At 46.4% G+C, this 15,149-nt stretch overlaps 1 protein-coding gene across 2 annotated transcripts in view; it reads right to left on the reverse strand.

Moving 5' to 3' along the window:
- sh3bp4a (SH3-domain binding protein 4a) overlaps positions 1-15,149 on the reverse strand; it is a 33,331-nt gene that overhangs the window by 13,988 nt on the left and 4,194 nt on the right. For both annotated transcript variants that reach the window (XM_018745951.2, XM_018745960.2), the window contains exons 2-3: positions 2,627-2,832; positions 102-2,473 (exon numbers count right to left, since the gene is read on the reverse strand). In XM_018745951.2, the coding sequence (XP_018601467.1) occupies positions 102-2,473; positions 2,627-2,747 (2,493 nt within the window). In that variant the 5' untranslated portion in view covers positions 2,748-2,832. The remainder of the gene's footprint in view (positions 1-101; positions 2,474-2,626; positions 2,833-15,149) is intronic.

The following is a 15,149-nucleotide window of genomic DNA, read 5'->3' on the forward strand; positions in this document are numbered from 1 at the left end:
AGCGGCGCTTGGCAGATAAGAGGCTGCTGTTGTAATTGTGCAGCTTCCAAAGGCGCCGCTGTGTAAGAGCGAGCCAATCACACAGACACAGATGCACTTACTGTCATGAGCTCCTTCTGGAAGGACTTCTTCTCTTTGCTCTCTGTGTTGTTGCAGTCCTCCTTCAGCCTCTCGAGGACGCAGGCCACCCTCTCCGGCTCGCTGTCCAGCTCACCCCGGCAGAAGTACGTCAAAGGCAAGTTGTTGTAGCCTAGGGCGTCGGCGAATGCCCTCCAGTTCCCGATGTTCTCCATTAGCGTTGTCCTCACCGAGGCGTAGATGTAGGTGAGGAACTTGCAAGGCTTTAGGATTTGATCCAGCAGCATGGTGGTGGTGAGGTCTGGGCCACAGAAATAAATTGGCTTGACCTTGCCCACGATAAGCACGTTTTTTGCGTGGACAAGGCCAGTTTTGCCCTGGTAATACCCAATATACCACTCTTTGGTCCACAGTTGTCCTTTCAGCTTTACCTTCTCTTCACTCAGCAGTGCAATCATGTCCCCCTTCTTATATTCCAGAAGGTACTGGTTCTTATTTTGCCTGATCACCGTTTTGAGCAATTTGCCAAACTTCAAGTTGGTGACACAGCGCTCCTGAAAGGCAGGGTATTTGGTGGTGATGGCCAGAGGAGACAGGATGATCTTACCCACTTCTTTCTTTTTCAGGAATCTCCGCTGGCCCGTTGTCCTCACTCCGGTTTTGGGAGGAGGCTGCGGTGTCTGGACACAGAACTGACCCAGGATGCAGTCCTGGAAGTCTTTCACCTGGACCCGCAGCGTGAAGTCTGAGATGTCCTCGCTGCGTGAAGTGATCATATAAATGAGGCGGCTCACCTTGCCGAGCTTGAGCTGGAAGCCTCGGACGATGCGGGCCTGCTCGCTGACCTTGACCTCATAGTTTGACATGTTGGAATAGACGCCGACCTGCAGGTCTTGCGGCTTGGCCAGGACAAACTGATGTTTTCCCCAGAGCTGTAGGGCTACTGGAGGTGCGGTGTGGACCTGCTTCCCCACCTCACTGACCAAAAGGGTCTTGGGAGCACAGTCATGCCCAAAAATGGCAACTACAGCCTTGAAGGAGGGATGGATATGCTTGGGTCCATAGACACCCAGGGTGACCTTCTTCACAACGTGGTCCCAGACTGTCAGATTGAGGGAGATGTTCTGGGCTTGCACCACCACAGCTACGTACATGCAGGGTTCCAGGTTGTCCAGTCGGACTTGAACAGTGTCCCCGTACATATACGCCTGTGGAGTAGGGGCATAAGGACCCTCCTTACAGTCACTACGGACGCACACGACTTCCGCTATCTGCCTACTGTCCTTTTTCACCACGACAGAAACCTTCAGCTCCAGAGTAATGAATGTCTTCACCTCCATGTTGCTCAGCTTGATCTCCACCACTGGACTCACTGTGGAACACCTGTCATTGTTGAGCTCCAGAGGTGGATCAAGCAAGGCTTTCAGCGAGATCTGCTGGGTGTCCCCTGGAGCCACGTGTCCCTCAGGGATATGAATACTGATGCTGGTGTCCGGCAGCTGTACAGCCCCACCAGAGCTGTCCAGTTTGCACACAATGTTTGTCTCCACTGGCTGAGTCTGGCCCCAGCCTGGATTTTGCCCAAGGGAGTCAAGGTCATGGCATGATCTAGCTAGCTTCCTGTGGTTGAGCCATGCAGTCCTGAAGTCCTCCCTGCTCTGAAACTGCTCTGGAGTTGGAGATTTTAAACCGGTGAAAAAGCTAGAAGATGCATCTGGAGCACTTGTCTGGGCCTGCAGGATGGACAGCTCTGAGAGACTATAGGATCGCTTACTCCTGAAGAATGGATTTTCCCTGCGCAAGTTCTGCATGACATCTTGGCTGGAGTTAACAGGCGTCAGGTCAAAAACACTGCTGCCAAAGCCGTTGATGGCGGCACCATTGTTTATGGAAGGACTGGAGACAGAGGGTGCCAGTGTGTCAAAAAGTAGTAGATCCACAGTATTGCGTGCAACCTTCTCGTTGCTGTTCTGGTCAAGCGTGTCCTGCGTAGCACCAGTGAGGAAGGGATTAGTGGAGCGGCGGGTGGTGAAAGGGTTGTTGCTGCTGGGTAAGTTAGGCCTCAGGGTGACTCCGTTCCAGTCCCCAAGGAGGTCCAACTCTCCAGCCCCCTCTTCAGAGCATTCCCCAAGATTGTCGACCATCCCACTATCGCTGAGACAAGAGTTCCGGTAGCTGACTGGTTGGACATATGCTGCAGGGATATAACCCATCTCCTTGTTATTGTGGGCGTACCACCATTCTCCACCCGACGTGTCCAGCACGTAGAGATGGTCCCCCTTGGAGAACTTCAAGGTGGTAAAACTTGAAGGACAGTAGTCTTTGATGGCAACAACTTCCCTGGCATTCCCAAAGGAGGCTGTAGTATCCAGTCTTAAGGCACTAGGAGAAGGCACTGCAAAGAACACAAAGAAATAAGATCAGAAATAAGGTCTGAAGAACATCTCGGAACAATAGTGCTTAGAAAAAGTCTACCACTCCTAGTCTACACCTCCTAGCCATTTAAGAAACAAACATGGCGAGACATGAATAGACACAAGACACTCACCTTTGACATCTGTGAGGCTAGCCTCGGATAGTCCCTCGCTGAGGTCCATGAGCGTCCCCTCCGACTTGCAGCGAGGGAGCACATTGTTATTATTTGTCACCCTAATTCGGTGGGCAGCCATGTTGGTTGCGTTTCCTGGTCAGCCTGCTCTTCCAGGTGCACCCCACCAGTTAGGACAATCAGTCATTGGGGATCTTCCATGCTGTCTGGAGGAACAACCAGGAGGGAAGGAGTTCCATTAGGTCACAGTCCTACATCTCACCTTCAAAGGCTTGACGCAAGTCAAGAAAACTCGACAAGGCTGCATGGAAGCTACTCTACTCTAGACGACTGAAGAAGAACTAATTGAAACTGGAGGCAGAAAGCTTACCGCCTAAAGGCCAATCACAGCCTATGAGAGACAGTTCAGGAGTATTTATGTTGTAATATAACATAATTATGTATTCAATTTATTTTGTCCAAGGGAGTCAAGGTCATGGCATGATGTAATGTAATATTATGCCATATTTACCTTACTCTTTTTTCCAAGGCAACATTCAAAGTGAAATTTGTATACGTTACACAAAGACAAAAAAGCACTAGAATAGAAAATGAAAATATACACCCTTTTTCATATAGTGGTCTTACTATTTTTGTGCATTACACAGTAACTTTACTTCCAAGACAGGTAGTTTATTGTGTAAAATGCTTTGTTCTAGATGATTTTATCTGACATTTCTGTAGACGGACACATACTTGATGTCTCAAACCCAAATGCGATATTTTGTCTCCGCGGTGGTGTCAGTATGGCTGCTTTCCTTTGGTTTAGTAACAGGGTCACAATTCTTTCATAGTAAAACCACCCACATACACACACACACACACACACACACACACACATTTTCAGAACCGCTTGTCCCATACGGGGTCACGGGGAACCGGAGCCTAACCCGGTAACACAGGGCGTAAGGCCGGAGGGGGAGGGGACACACCCAGGACGGGACGCCAGTCCGCCGCAAGGCACCCTAAGCGGGACTCGAACTCCAGACCCACCGGAGAGCAGGACTGTGGTCTAACCCACTGCGCCACCGCGCCCCCTCCACCACCCACATACATACATTGCTATTAATTCATTTCATCTGACACTTTTCTCCAAAAGCGACACTGATTTACCCATTTATACAGCAGAGTATTTTTTATTGTTTAATTTCAGGGTAAGTGCCTTAATCAAGGGCACTGTAGCAGGGTGATTTGAACCCGAGGCGACGGCTCTAAGCGCTACACCACCTGCTGCCCCTTAACAAGACCAGAGATGTTAACGACGAGAAGCGACAAGACTAAAGCACCTCAGCACCAGACGGTACGTGAAAGACAGCTGGGAAAAGAGCAGTTCAGCACGGTTTACGGCGCGTGTTCAGTCCTGCTCGGTCGTCATTGGTTACTACATGTTTGCACAGCTGTGAGGTTCCGCTCTGCAAAAGTGTTTAGGGAGGATGTTTCAAAAAATGGAAATTCACCATAACTTTAATGAATTCAAACACAGTTAAACATGACAGAGATTAATCTGTTGAACATTATTGCTCCTTCTGGACGTAAATATGAAATGTGTTTGCTGTAGCACAGCCAAACCACGTGCAAAAAAAAAAACAGCTGCTTTGGCAGTTACAGGACGGAAAACATTCTCATTTTCTTTGGGAAAGCGCTGCGTGCCGCGACTGGATCTCGCTGCTGGAGCCGGGGGGTGAACGAAGGCGTTGGCCCGTGCTTCCCAAACCTGTCCAACTCGAGGGAGAGAAGTCACCGGAGCAACTCCCCACTGACTTGAGCCAAAGGTAAATTCCTCCATATTACATTCCCAGATATACATCCGATTGCAATGATTACGGTAAAAAATGTATGTAATGGATGTAATTACGAGCACAGCAGAGGAAGGGAGAGCTGATGCAATATGGTTGGTTTCATCTCTCACGCCGAATTAGGCCGGCTTCCACGGTCTTGCTTCGCATTTGCCTCCCAGGTTCAAAAACAACGCCCATCCCTTCAGCCTCTGAAATCGTAAACTCTAAATCCCAGACCTGTTCTTAAGAATCAGAAATTTAGATCACAAGGACTGGAGAAAGAGACATCAAACCTTATATTTACGCTCCTGTTTTGCAACGACTTCTTTAGGAAAGACTTTTTTTTGTACCTTGAAAGAGAAGTGCTGAATAATACATCACGGATGACTGACGTCGGCAACACGCTTAAACTACAGGAACCGGGTGAAATGAGGCCATTTTTAAAGCTCCCCGATCCCTACACCACTCAGGTGGTCCTCAGCAGAGCACGGACCTAAAGCGATCTCTAGAAGAATGTTCATACGTATGTATCTCCAAAAAAAAAAAAAAAAACGGAAAGGTGATCAGGAATCGTTTTATACAGCTACTCATGTGATGAACGTTGGTTCATATGGTGGAAAGAAACAAACTAACTGCACTCAAGAATCACACGTCTGCATCTAAGTGTCTCTTTCTACTAATGTAATGAACACATTGCATTTTCTATGAGATGTACGTCGCTTTGGAGAAAAGTGTGTGATAAATAAATACTTGTAGATGTAAGAAATCCTCTGGCATTACAAGCCGCCAACGTCTGCGACCGCCTGTCCCAAGTGGGGTTGCGGCAAGCCGGGGCCTAACCTGGCAACACAGGGCACAAGGCCAAGGGGGGAGAGGATGCTGCCGGGATGGGATGCCAGTCCACCACAATGTACCCCAAGTAAGGCTCGAACCCCGGACTCACCACATGGCAGGCACTGGTCAAATCCAGCACCACACACACACACACACACACACACACACACACACACAAAAAAAATCTGAAACTGCTTGTCCCATTAGGGGTCACAGGGAGCCGGAGCCTAACCTGGCAACACAGGACGTAAGGCTACAGGGGGAGGGGACACACCCAGGACAGGACACCAGTCTGTCGTAAGGTACCCCAAGCGGGACTCGAACCCCAGACCCACCGGAGAGCAGGACCCGGTCCAAGCCACCACGCCACCGCGCCCCCAAATCCAGCACTACAGATACGTTAAATACATGCAAGGCTAAAGAGTACAAAATGACGTGTACATGCCGCTTGAGTCACTGGTAGTTTTAAATAAAAAAAAAAAAAGGTTTGGTCTGATTTGCCAATGAGTCAGAGACTGTTTAGAGGCAACAGTCTAAAAAGAGGTGGGCCAAAGAGAGGTTAATTACATCCTAACACATCAGAGATGCTCAAAGGCATTTGGAAACGTGTTGTGATTTGGAACTTCAGAAGCTCATGTTACGAACATTCCAGTTACACGTTTTCGAAGATACAAACACTTTTTTCCGCCCTGAATACTTATTTAATCGCATTTTCTTCACTTCCACTTCTTGTGTTTTTTTGAGCATTCGTGAGCAATAACAGCAGGAATCTGGCACATTTACATAAAAATTAGGGTTCATAGAAAGAAGGTGCTTTTATTTTCTGCGATACAATATTAGATTTAATTCTACTGCAGTCTGACTAATGAAAATGCTCAAATAAAATCCTCCATAGTGCATTTTTCGGGTATTATAGCTTTATTGGAGGTCTTCAGAAAGCCTAAAGAGACATCTGTATTATTAATCTTTAATTGATTGAGACTTAGTGTTGAAAAGTGCTCTGGATTTACAAATAAATCAAGTTACAAACAACCTTCCAGACTCAGTTGAGCTGAAGAGCAGTGTACCTACACTGGTGCGTAATTTCAATATTCACACGGGTCTAATACTGCAAAGGACAAACTGCTCCTATTCCCCACCACAGGCTGCTGATGAGTGGGACAAGGTCTTCAGTCGTCCCCTGTGAGTCTCCAGGCTGGAGCTGGATGCTATAGCAGGGTCCTCTCCTGCGAGCCGCAGTCCAGCCAACCTTCACTATGGGACCCTGGGGTCAAACTCATCACATTACCACCCCATTACCACCACAATGTCATAACACTGCCGACCCATCTGAGACACACCCCGGTGCCAGATGGGTTTCTGCTCAAGTGCGCTGGGACAGCGACGTCTCCACGCGGCGCACCATTCGCACCCACCTTCCTGATCCACGGCACTTTGCTTTGGATTATACAGAAAAATAAGGCAATTTGACAGATGTTCCATAAATGGAATACTCTGGATCCTCTGAAATACTCCGACTGAACAATCTGGATGGAAATGGATGAGTAACGAATTCAAAGATACAAACACTTCCTGGTCTGTTTAAGACACCAGATAGGAGTTTGTGGAAAATACACCGTATTTTTATCTTCAGACATTTTATATTAGTTTTCATTTTAATTCATCTCAAACAGACCTTAGTGTCAGTTTTGTCCCTGATGTGGTGAAATGAGGTCCCCCTTTCCCTCGGAGCTGCTGAATCCCTCCACAATCAAGAAGGATCTCAAACCCATCTCCTTTAGAGCCACTTCTCTCCTGATGACTTGACAGCTCCATAAATGAGACCAACACCATGTGCTATGAGTATCTAAGTATTTGTTATTTGAACATTACTCTTAAAGAAGCTACTGGAGGGATGTGAACCAGCAACACGGTGGTGTGATACACGCAAGCTGTGCGTCCATAATCTCGTGTCTGTGTCTAAAGCTCCTCATCTATTTTTAATCCACTTTTTTTTACTTTTAGTTGTGAGAAAGGTGTCTGACATTGATAACAGTAAATGTAGAGCTACCCACAGAGCAGAACAGAAATGCTGCATCGCACAATTCAGGGAACATTATTAAATCTACGCTAAGAAAGGCGCATTAGAAATTCCGATGTAGAACATATTGATCTATTAGCTGCAGAACAAAAAAAATCCTTAAAAAACCCCCAGGGGTGACAAAACTACAGCGCTTATTTCACAGAACAGCAACTCAGCAGTTACCCTAAGGCTGCGTTTGGTTAACCTTTCAGTTATTTATTAAAGCATTTTCAAAGGCAAGGACACATAACTCTGTGTGCGTTTGTGTGTTGGGGGGGAGTTACACAAACAAGCATCACCCTGCCCCCCCATGGGCAAAACCCTCACTGGGAGCTCAAAGTGGGTCAGTGTAACAGAAGTCTCCTCTTCCATGCAAACATCTCATTCATAATTAACCAGGCAGCCGATTTACGAGCTGCCTTTTTTTTGGGGGGGGGGGGGGGGGGGGTGACACCATCATTTTAAATCGACATCGTTTGCATCCCAGACATGCTTTTCCCAACACGCCGAAACGCTCTCGTCTGCGAAGGTGAGGTCACGAAGGCCTCTGTGTCACTCTCTCTGCGAGTCGGGAGCCGTCTGTCGCAGCGCGAGCTGGATGACCTGACCGGGGCTCAAGATTGGTAGTGTCAGACTTTGCTGCACCCCCCTCTCCAACAAAACCTGGGGTTGCCGATACAAAAGAAAGTACTGGAAGCTTCAGCAAGGATGCAATCAATTTACGTGCCTGAGGTCTAGTTTGCCCTGAAGATCATGCAGGTTCTGTTTGAAGGTCATCTTCCCACCAGCAGCTCACACGATTATTGCTAATATTTTTATTATTCATTAGTATTCATATTTTTATCATTCATTTAGCTGACACTTTTCTCCGAGGTGAGTTACAATGTGATGTTTGTACAATAAGCTTCTTATAGTGATTTAACCATTTACACAACAGGGTAATTTTTACTGGATCAAGGCAGGGTAAGTACCTCGATCAGGGGTACTACAGCAGGAGATGAGATTCCAATCTGTGTCCTCAGTTTTCACCCTTCCGCTCCAACGACTGCTCCACCGCCTGCCCGACGAGGGGAAGTTCAAGTTGAAATGTGAGGCCAGCTCTCGTACCGCAGGGTCCACAGGTGGGAAAATATCTCAAGAGCTCAACGTGGAGGGAAGAAAACCGTCGCGGCCGTGACACCAATTTCCCGAGACACATTTACATTCGCTCAGCGCTACGGCCGTCAGCGCAACAGCGACATATAAAAGAGCACAATTAAAGCTCGGCGGCTTTCATTATACGAGCTGGAAAGCAGCATCATTGAAATGCATCTCATAACTGCCAGGGCACCGGACACTTTCACAGGTCTGGGTCTGACCCGTCAGGGATTAAAGGGTAGAGTTTATAAGGAAGGACACTGCGAAAACAGGTGTGCCAGTTGCTTGGATACCCTGACAGGTAATGTACACCCTAATTAGGAAGTAAATAAATTAGTGGGCGAATGACTTATTATCCTACATCTCCACTTCTCCACATAGAGCTGATGTAAGGTGATCTGTCATACGGGGGCATGATTTATGAAGGAGGAAAGGTTCCATCAGTCACTCGGGCTCATTAATGTGCTGCTGTTAATTTCCACATACCGCCCCTCCCCCATCTGTCAGCTTTTTACTGGGAAGATCATGAACCCCCAGCAAAAAGGGCAAAGCATTCTCTACCAGATTAACCAGGAAATATGAGTAGGTGTAAAAGAGGTTATTGTGGAGCGCAAGCCAGCGCACAGGCTTGGAATAAATTAGTCGAGTGGAGTGGAGTGGAGTACCGATATTTCACTGGAACCCAGAGCCACCGAGCATCACCATAATTACAGCTAATATTAATGTTGGACTCCTGCTAATATGTTTCTCACATGGAGTGTCACCTGCTGCCTTCGGAGGCTCGCAGCTCCAGCCTTGTGGTACAAAAGGATCTCATAAGGGAAAAGACCACACACACACACACACACACACACACACACACACACACACAGGAACCAGCCCCGCTACGGACTGTTTTCCTCCTATACAGTATGAAATCCAAATAAATAGCTTCCTTTCCCAAAGTGAGACGATGAACGTGAACTGATTGGATTGGATTGCTATAGTTATTATATTTCAGCCAGACATCTGGGTCAGCGGTCAGAAGTTATTCACTGAGCTTAGCCAGCAGTTCACTGAATGTGATGGTGTGTATGTATGGGTGTGTGTGTGTGTGTGTGTGTGTGTGTGTGTGTGCATAAGAGGTATCCTGAATTGCTGATTATTAAATTACTGATTACTTAACGTATATTTATTTATGTATGAATGTATATATTCCTTGTATGTTTGTGTGTGTGTGTGTGTGTGTATTTCTCCCAGTGACAAGTAGCCTGATTTGTTCCACTGGTTCGTCTGAAACGCTTCTGCACCATTTTCACAGCTGTATGTGAAACAAAATGACAATTATCTACATCTAATTACATAGGGAAGCTGCTACTTTTAGATCCAAAGATCTCAAGTTCAAATCTCACCTCCAGCTGTAGTACCTTGAACAAGGGACTTACCCTAAAAAGGCTCCAGTAAATTTACCCAGCTGTATAAAGGGGTAAATAACTGTATGTATCTTAACACCGTAAGATGCTTTGGAGAGAAGCGTCTGATAAATGTATTGCAATCATGTTCAACCACAGATAAGCATAATTAATCCTAACTAATGTCAAGTGACCGTATGTAACTATATTTCAACACAGGTAACCACATATATGTCAGTACCTAAGCATGTGTAATCATATGCAGTAAATTGGTACCAACATGCATCTGTTATGTTATGCCATGTAATAAATACATAAGAAAAGGTAACCAATATGCAACCCCATGTAATCAATGTGCAACATAATGCATCAGAATGTCACATGTACCCCACATGTTGCCTCATGTAAGAAGCACGTAACATTGTGTAATGAACATGTAACAACGTGCAACCTAATGTACTCAGACGTGTAACGATGTGTAACCAATATGTACCCTCATACAATCAATATATCGTAACATGTAGCTAAAATGTTACATCATGTACCACATTAGCATTTTCAGACTTTGCCTCCCAAGTCTAGGCCCAAGGGGACAAATCCGAGGACACAAAAGCAGACGAAGCCATGTGTGATTGCATAATTCAAACCCAGAAACGCACTCATTCACCCCCAGACCTCCTCCTCTCCTTCCCGCAGGTGTTTCTCATCCCCAGGGCTCCCCACATGATAATTGTTTTATGGCTGCGGAGATACAGTATAATAATGCATCAGTCCATTTTCCAGGAATGAAATCTGAAGAACGCCATGAGAGACGGCGCACGGCTCAAACACGCCGACACGACAGACAAAGAAGGATCTGAACGAAGCGGGACCGTACGGGGAAAAGGGTAAGAGACGGAACACAAAAATGGCGCCTCGTGTCTCCAGTGGTGGCGTTTCTCTTCGAGCGCAATAAAAAAGAACAATAAAAGCAAAAAAGTGTGATCATCAGCAGAGCACAGGGGGAAAAAAAGAAAAAAACAAGCTGGAGCCTCTCTGCTCTGATCCACTAACACATTTTCTATCCGTCATCATGAAATGTGCTGAATGCAAAAGCACAGAGCAGCTCTGCAGCTTCTATAGTTTCCCGACGAGACGCTGAGCACTTTCTTCCCAAGGTCGGCGTGAGTTCATGCAGCAGTTGCAATATTCCCACTGACAGCAGGGGGCGCAGCGGCTGAGGAGCTGTAACCGTTACTCTAAGGCTGCGGGTCAAAGCCAGGGACAGGACGGCCACTTAACCGAGAGCATCGCTCATTCTGAACGGCTCCAGCTGAGCGCTGCAGTGGACCGAGAGCGTAAAGCTGTTAGCTCTCTAAGTTCCTTAGTATGCAAATGAAGAGGCTATCACTTCCTCTCTGGTGCTCTTAACGGTTCACCCTGTTGGAATGAAAGAAACGGCCAATATTTTTAACAACGCAAGCTTTGGAAACAGTCAGTGTGTTAGGGGTTATGCTTACATAAACCACTGTGTAACGGCCTTCAGGTGGCACAGTGGTTAGAGGCTTGTCATCTTGCAAACAAAAGACCCGGGTCTGAATCCCACCTCCTACTGTTTTTCCCCGAAAGTGAGGTCTTTACCTTGAATTAGTACAGTCAAAATTACCCAGCTGCAAAAATGGTGTAATAAAAGTAAATCATGAAGGGGTCAAATGACCACTATCTGTTACGGAAAACTCACCTTCTAGGAAAAAGTGATCTAAAATTAATTAATTAAAATACCAAAATAAAGGAAATTTTTATCTATGGCAATGTCAACATCAGCATATTTTATAATATTTGTAAGAAGATTATTATATCTAGTTTTTCTTTCAATGCTATATTAACATGAATGTATTTATTACAAAAAAATCACAGAATTTCTTAAATATTAATATTTAATGTTATATTTTCAATCATTCCTTCATCCAACTATTATCAGTAAAGACTTGTGATTCAGAGTCCATCCTGAAGCGCTAGATGTGACACAGGGAACCCCCTGGACAGAGATGCCGGGGCAATTTCGCTTGTGGATGTTTATGATATAAAGTTCATGAAATCACTGCCCGTCTCTTTCACTCTCCAGAGGTCAGCATATAAATAGGTAAATCATAGTAAAGGACGTAGTGCGCAAACATGTTGCAAGTTGTTTTGGAGAAAGGTAAAATATCTAGTTATATTGATATTTATTTATTTATTTATTTGTTTGAGTCTCTGGACATAGATGATGTGTCGCAGTAACGTGCATTAGTTCACGTCTTCTTGGGTACGAACTGGTTGTCTTGACAACGCAAACATTTTTCAGCTCGGGACACTTGTCATCATGAACGTGCAGGACCGACCCCCTGCATTCCTAAACTTCGTGAGACGCTCTTCTGACGGTGAGGGCTGGGGTCCATTCGCACCCAGACTCACTCCACATGTTGGCCTCCTCCCAGCTGCTGCTCACAGGGCCTCCAGAGCCCCCCCAACCCCACAAACAGGAAGTGCTTAAGGAGGAGTCCCGGGCAGGAAATGCCTTCCTGATGAGGAAACGTGAGCGCTGCCGCCTTCGCCGGTTCCTCTCGCTGCAGCGACTCACGTCGCCATTCCCTTTGTTTTGCTCTCTGCCTCCTGCATTGTAGGGGGCGCAGTGGTTACAGCTCCAGCCTTACACTCAGAGGACCTTGGTTTGAATCCCACCTCCTGCTCTAGGGCCCTGAACCCATACAGTAAAAATTACACAGGCGTACAAATGGATAAATAAGCTGAGTCAATCAATGTAAGCAGCCTAGTGTAAAAAATGTAGCAGTGTAAGTCACCTTGGGAAAAGTGTCAGATAAACTGAATACTAATAATAGCAGCAAAGTCAAAAAAACTCAACAATGTTCTTCAACTGCTTATAGATTCTACTGTAATCTTGCACAGAAATTGCTATTATGCACAGAATCAACAGCTGACAAGTAGGCAAAGGAAGCAGCAGGTGGCGCAGTGGTTAGCGCTGTCACCTCGAACTCAAAGGACCTGGGTTTGAATCTTAGCCTAAATTGATACAGTAAAAATCACCCTACTGCATAAATGGAAGAAAAAAAAAATCAGTGTAAGTTGCAGTGGAGAGAAGCATCAGATGAATGAAGAAGTGGTCCCACCTGCACGCTGGGTAACGTTCATTTAATATTTAAATCTGATTTCCTCGACAGTCGCCGGGTGTTTTTTAACCGTGACTCCTAATTTGGCAAAAACTACTAGAATATTTACTCCTCTGCTATTGCTCTGATCACCACATGTCCTTAAAGTGACCCAAAACACCGCCCCCACCCCACCCCACCCGCTGGGAAACATCATCTTTGAAGGAAGCAGGAAACATAAATGAGGGCTGGGTTCGAGAGGTGTGCTGGGTGACGTGCGGCTCCGTGTTGCTCTACCCGTGGTCAGTGTAAATGTCCACTGATGCGGAGTTCGGCACCGGGAGGGACGGAACCAGGAGGAACGCGTTCCCTTGAAGCCCACGTCTTGCTCGGAGCAAGGACCCGTCCTGCACTGCCTGCCCTACACCTCCAGCCATCACCAGTCAAGGGAAGAAGGAAAACTAATCAGTCACAGAAAAGTGTGTTGCGGCACCTTGACACCTGAGGCCGAGGACTTCAGCTCCCAGCTCTCTGGGCTTCACACTGTTCGCACATCGTCAGCTCTATGAGAGCCAGCAGGTGGTGCAGCAGTTAGAGCTACTGCCTAACATAGCAGTTTTCATCATGCTCCTAACCCTGAACCGATACAGTAAAAATTACCCTGCTGTATAAATCACCACAAGTAGATGAGTGCAGAACTCTACCACCAGAAATGTCTTTGGAGAAAAGAATCAGTGTCAAATATATTAGAATTATAACTTTAAATTTGGCTTTGGAGAAAAGTGTCAGCTAAATGGATAAACATGAAAAAAATCAGAGTAAGTAACTTTGTCAGCATCAATATCTAATAATGACACATATTTTAGTTTCTCTTTGGAGAAAAGTGTCAGCTAAATGAATGACTAATAATTAACAACTAAATAAATCATTGTAAGTCATTTAGTGTACAAACAAAGCACTGTAGGTTACTTCGGAGAAAAGTGTCAGCTAAACGAATGAGTAATAAAGAGTAATAAATATAAATCACTGCAAGTAGCTCAGCATATAAACATAACATAGCAGGTCACGTCGGAGAAAAGTGTCAGATAAATGAATAAATAACTAGGTGCAGGAAACCAGCCAACGGCAATCTGTCGCGGGAAAACCAAAGCCCAGCCGAGGACGGTGACGGTGGGGACGGAAGGATCTGGAAGGCCGCAGGCATGAACCAGTTCGAGACGACAACGGGCTCGCATCTTCAGGAGGGACGATTAATTCGGCACCGGCATCTCCACCCCCACCTGGAAGCCCTGACGTCAGAAGCTCCGGGGGGCGGCCGGGTGAGGGGACGCGATCCCTGCAGGCGCAGCGCGACCTTCCAAAGCGCGGCTGCCGAACCACGGGCCGCAGACTGTGGAAATGTCCAATTTCACGGGCTTCTGGCCCCTGATCATGTGCTCGGCTGCTTCGTCTGTGCTGACATTGAGAAGGCGGCGGAGGAGCGGCGCGAGATCACGCGAGGATTTGGACAGTTCGGAGGGAGTCGCCGGAGCAGGGAACTGCAAGAACTGTAAACAAACATGGTATAAAAAAGGCAGCGCGGTGCTGACCTGCAATGCTTGCAGCAGCCAGAGATATTGGGCCGTCGCATTTCCAGCGCTCCTCACGCGGCACACCGGCTCCTCAGCACAGGAGCTTGTATACACAGTTCCGTGATCACCCACTAAGTCATCATCAGCGAAAGTTTAATAACGCAGACCTCCCTCGATTTATGCATTGATTACATTCCGTAAAAATCTCAGATATGGCCCTAATAAATAATAAATACTGTGTAAGGCTTTCCACTTTAATACTGTATTAAGCTGAGCTACATTAAAAATAATTTAACTTGACTGAAAATAAAATACAGACAGGCATCTCCGTTCAGGGTGCACCCCCCAAAAAACAGCCTTGAACCCAATGACACTGGAACAGACTCCTGTTCATTGTGACCCTGCTCAGGACGAGGGGTTATTGCAGTTGGAAGGATGGATGGATGAAAACAGAGACACGCTCTCAGCACAAACTATTTATGCCAGATGTTGACCAACTCATCCTATGAATGAGACACTCAGTATTTCTCATGTTGTTATTGGCCACCGACACTGGGGAACAACAGACACGGACTGTAAACACTGT

The sequence above is a fragment of the Scleropages formosus genome, chromosome 12, assembly GCF_900964775.1.
Source record: "Scleropages formosus chromosome 12, fSclFor1.1, whole genome shotgun sequence".
NCBI classification, from domain to species: Eukaryota; Metazoa; Chordata; class Actinopteri; order Osteoglossiformes; family Osteoglossidae; genus Scleropages; species Scleropages formosus.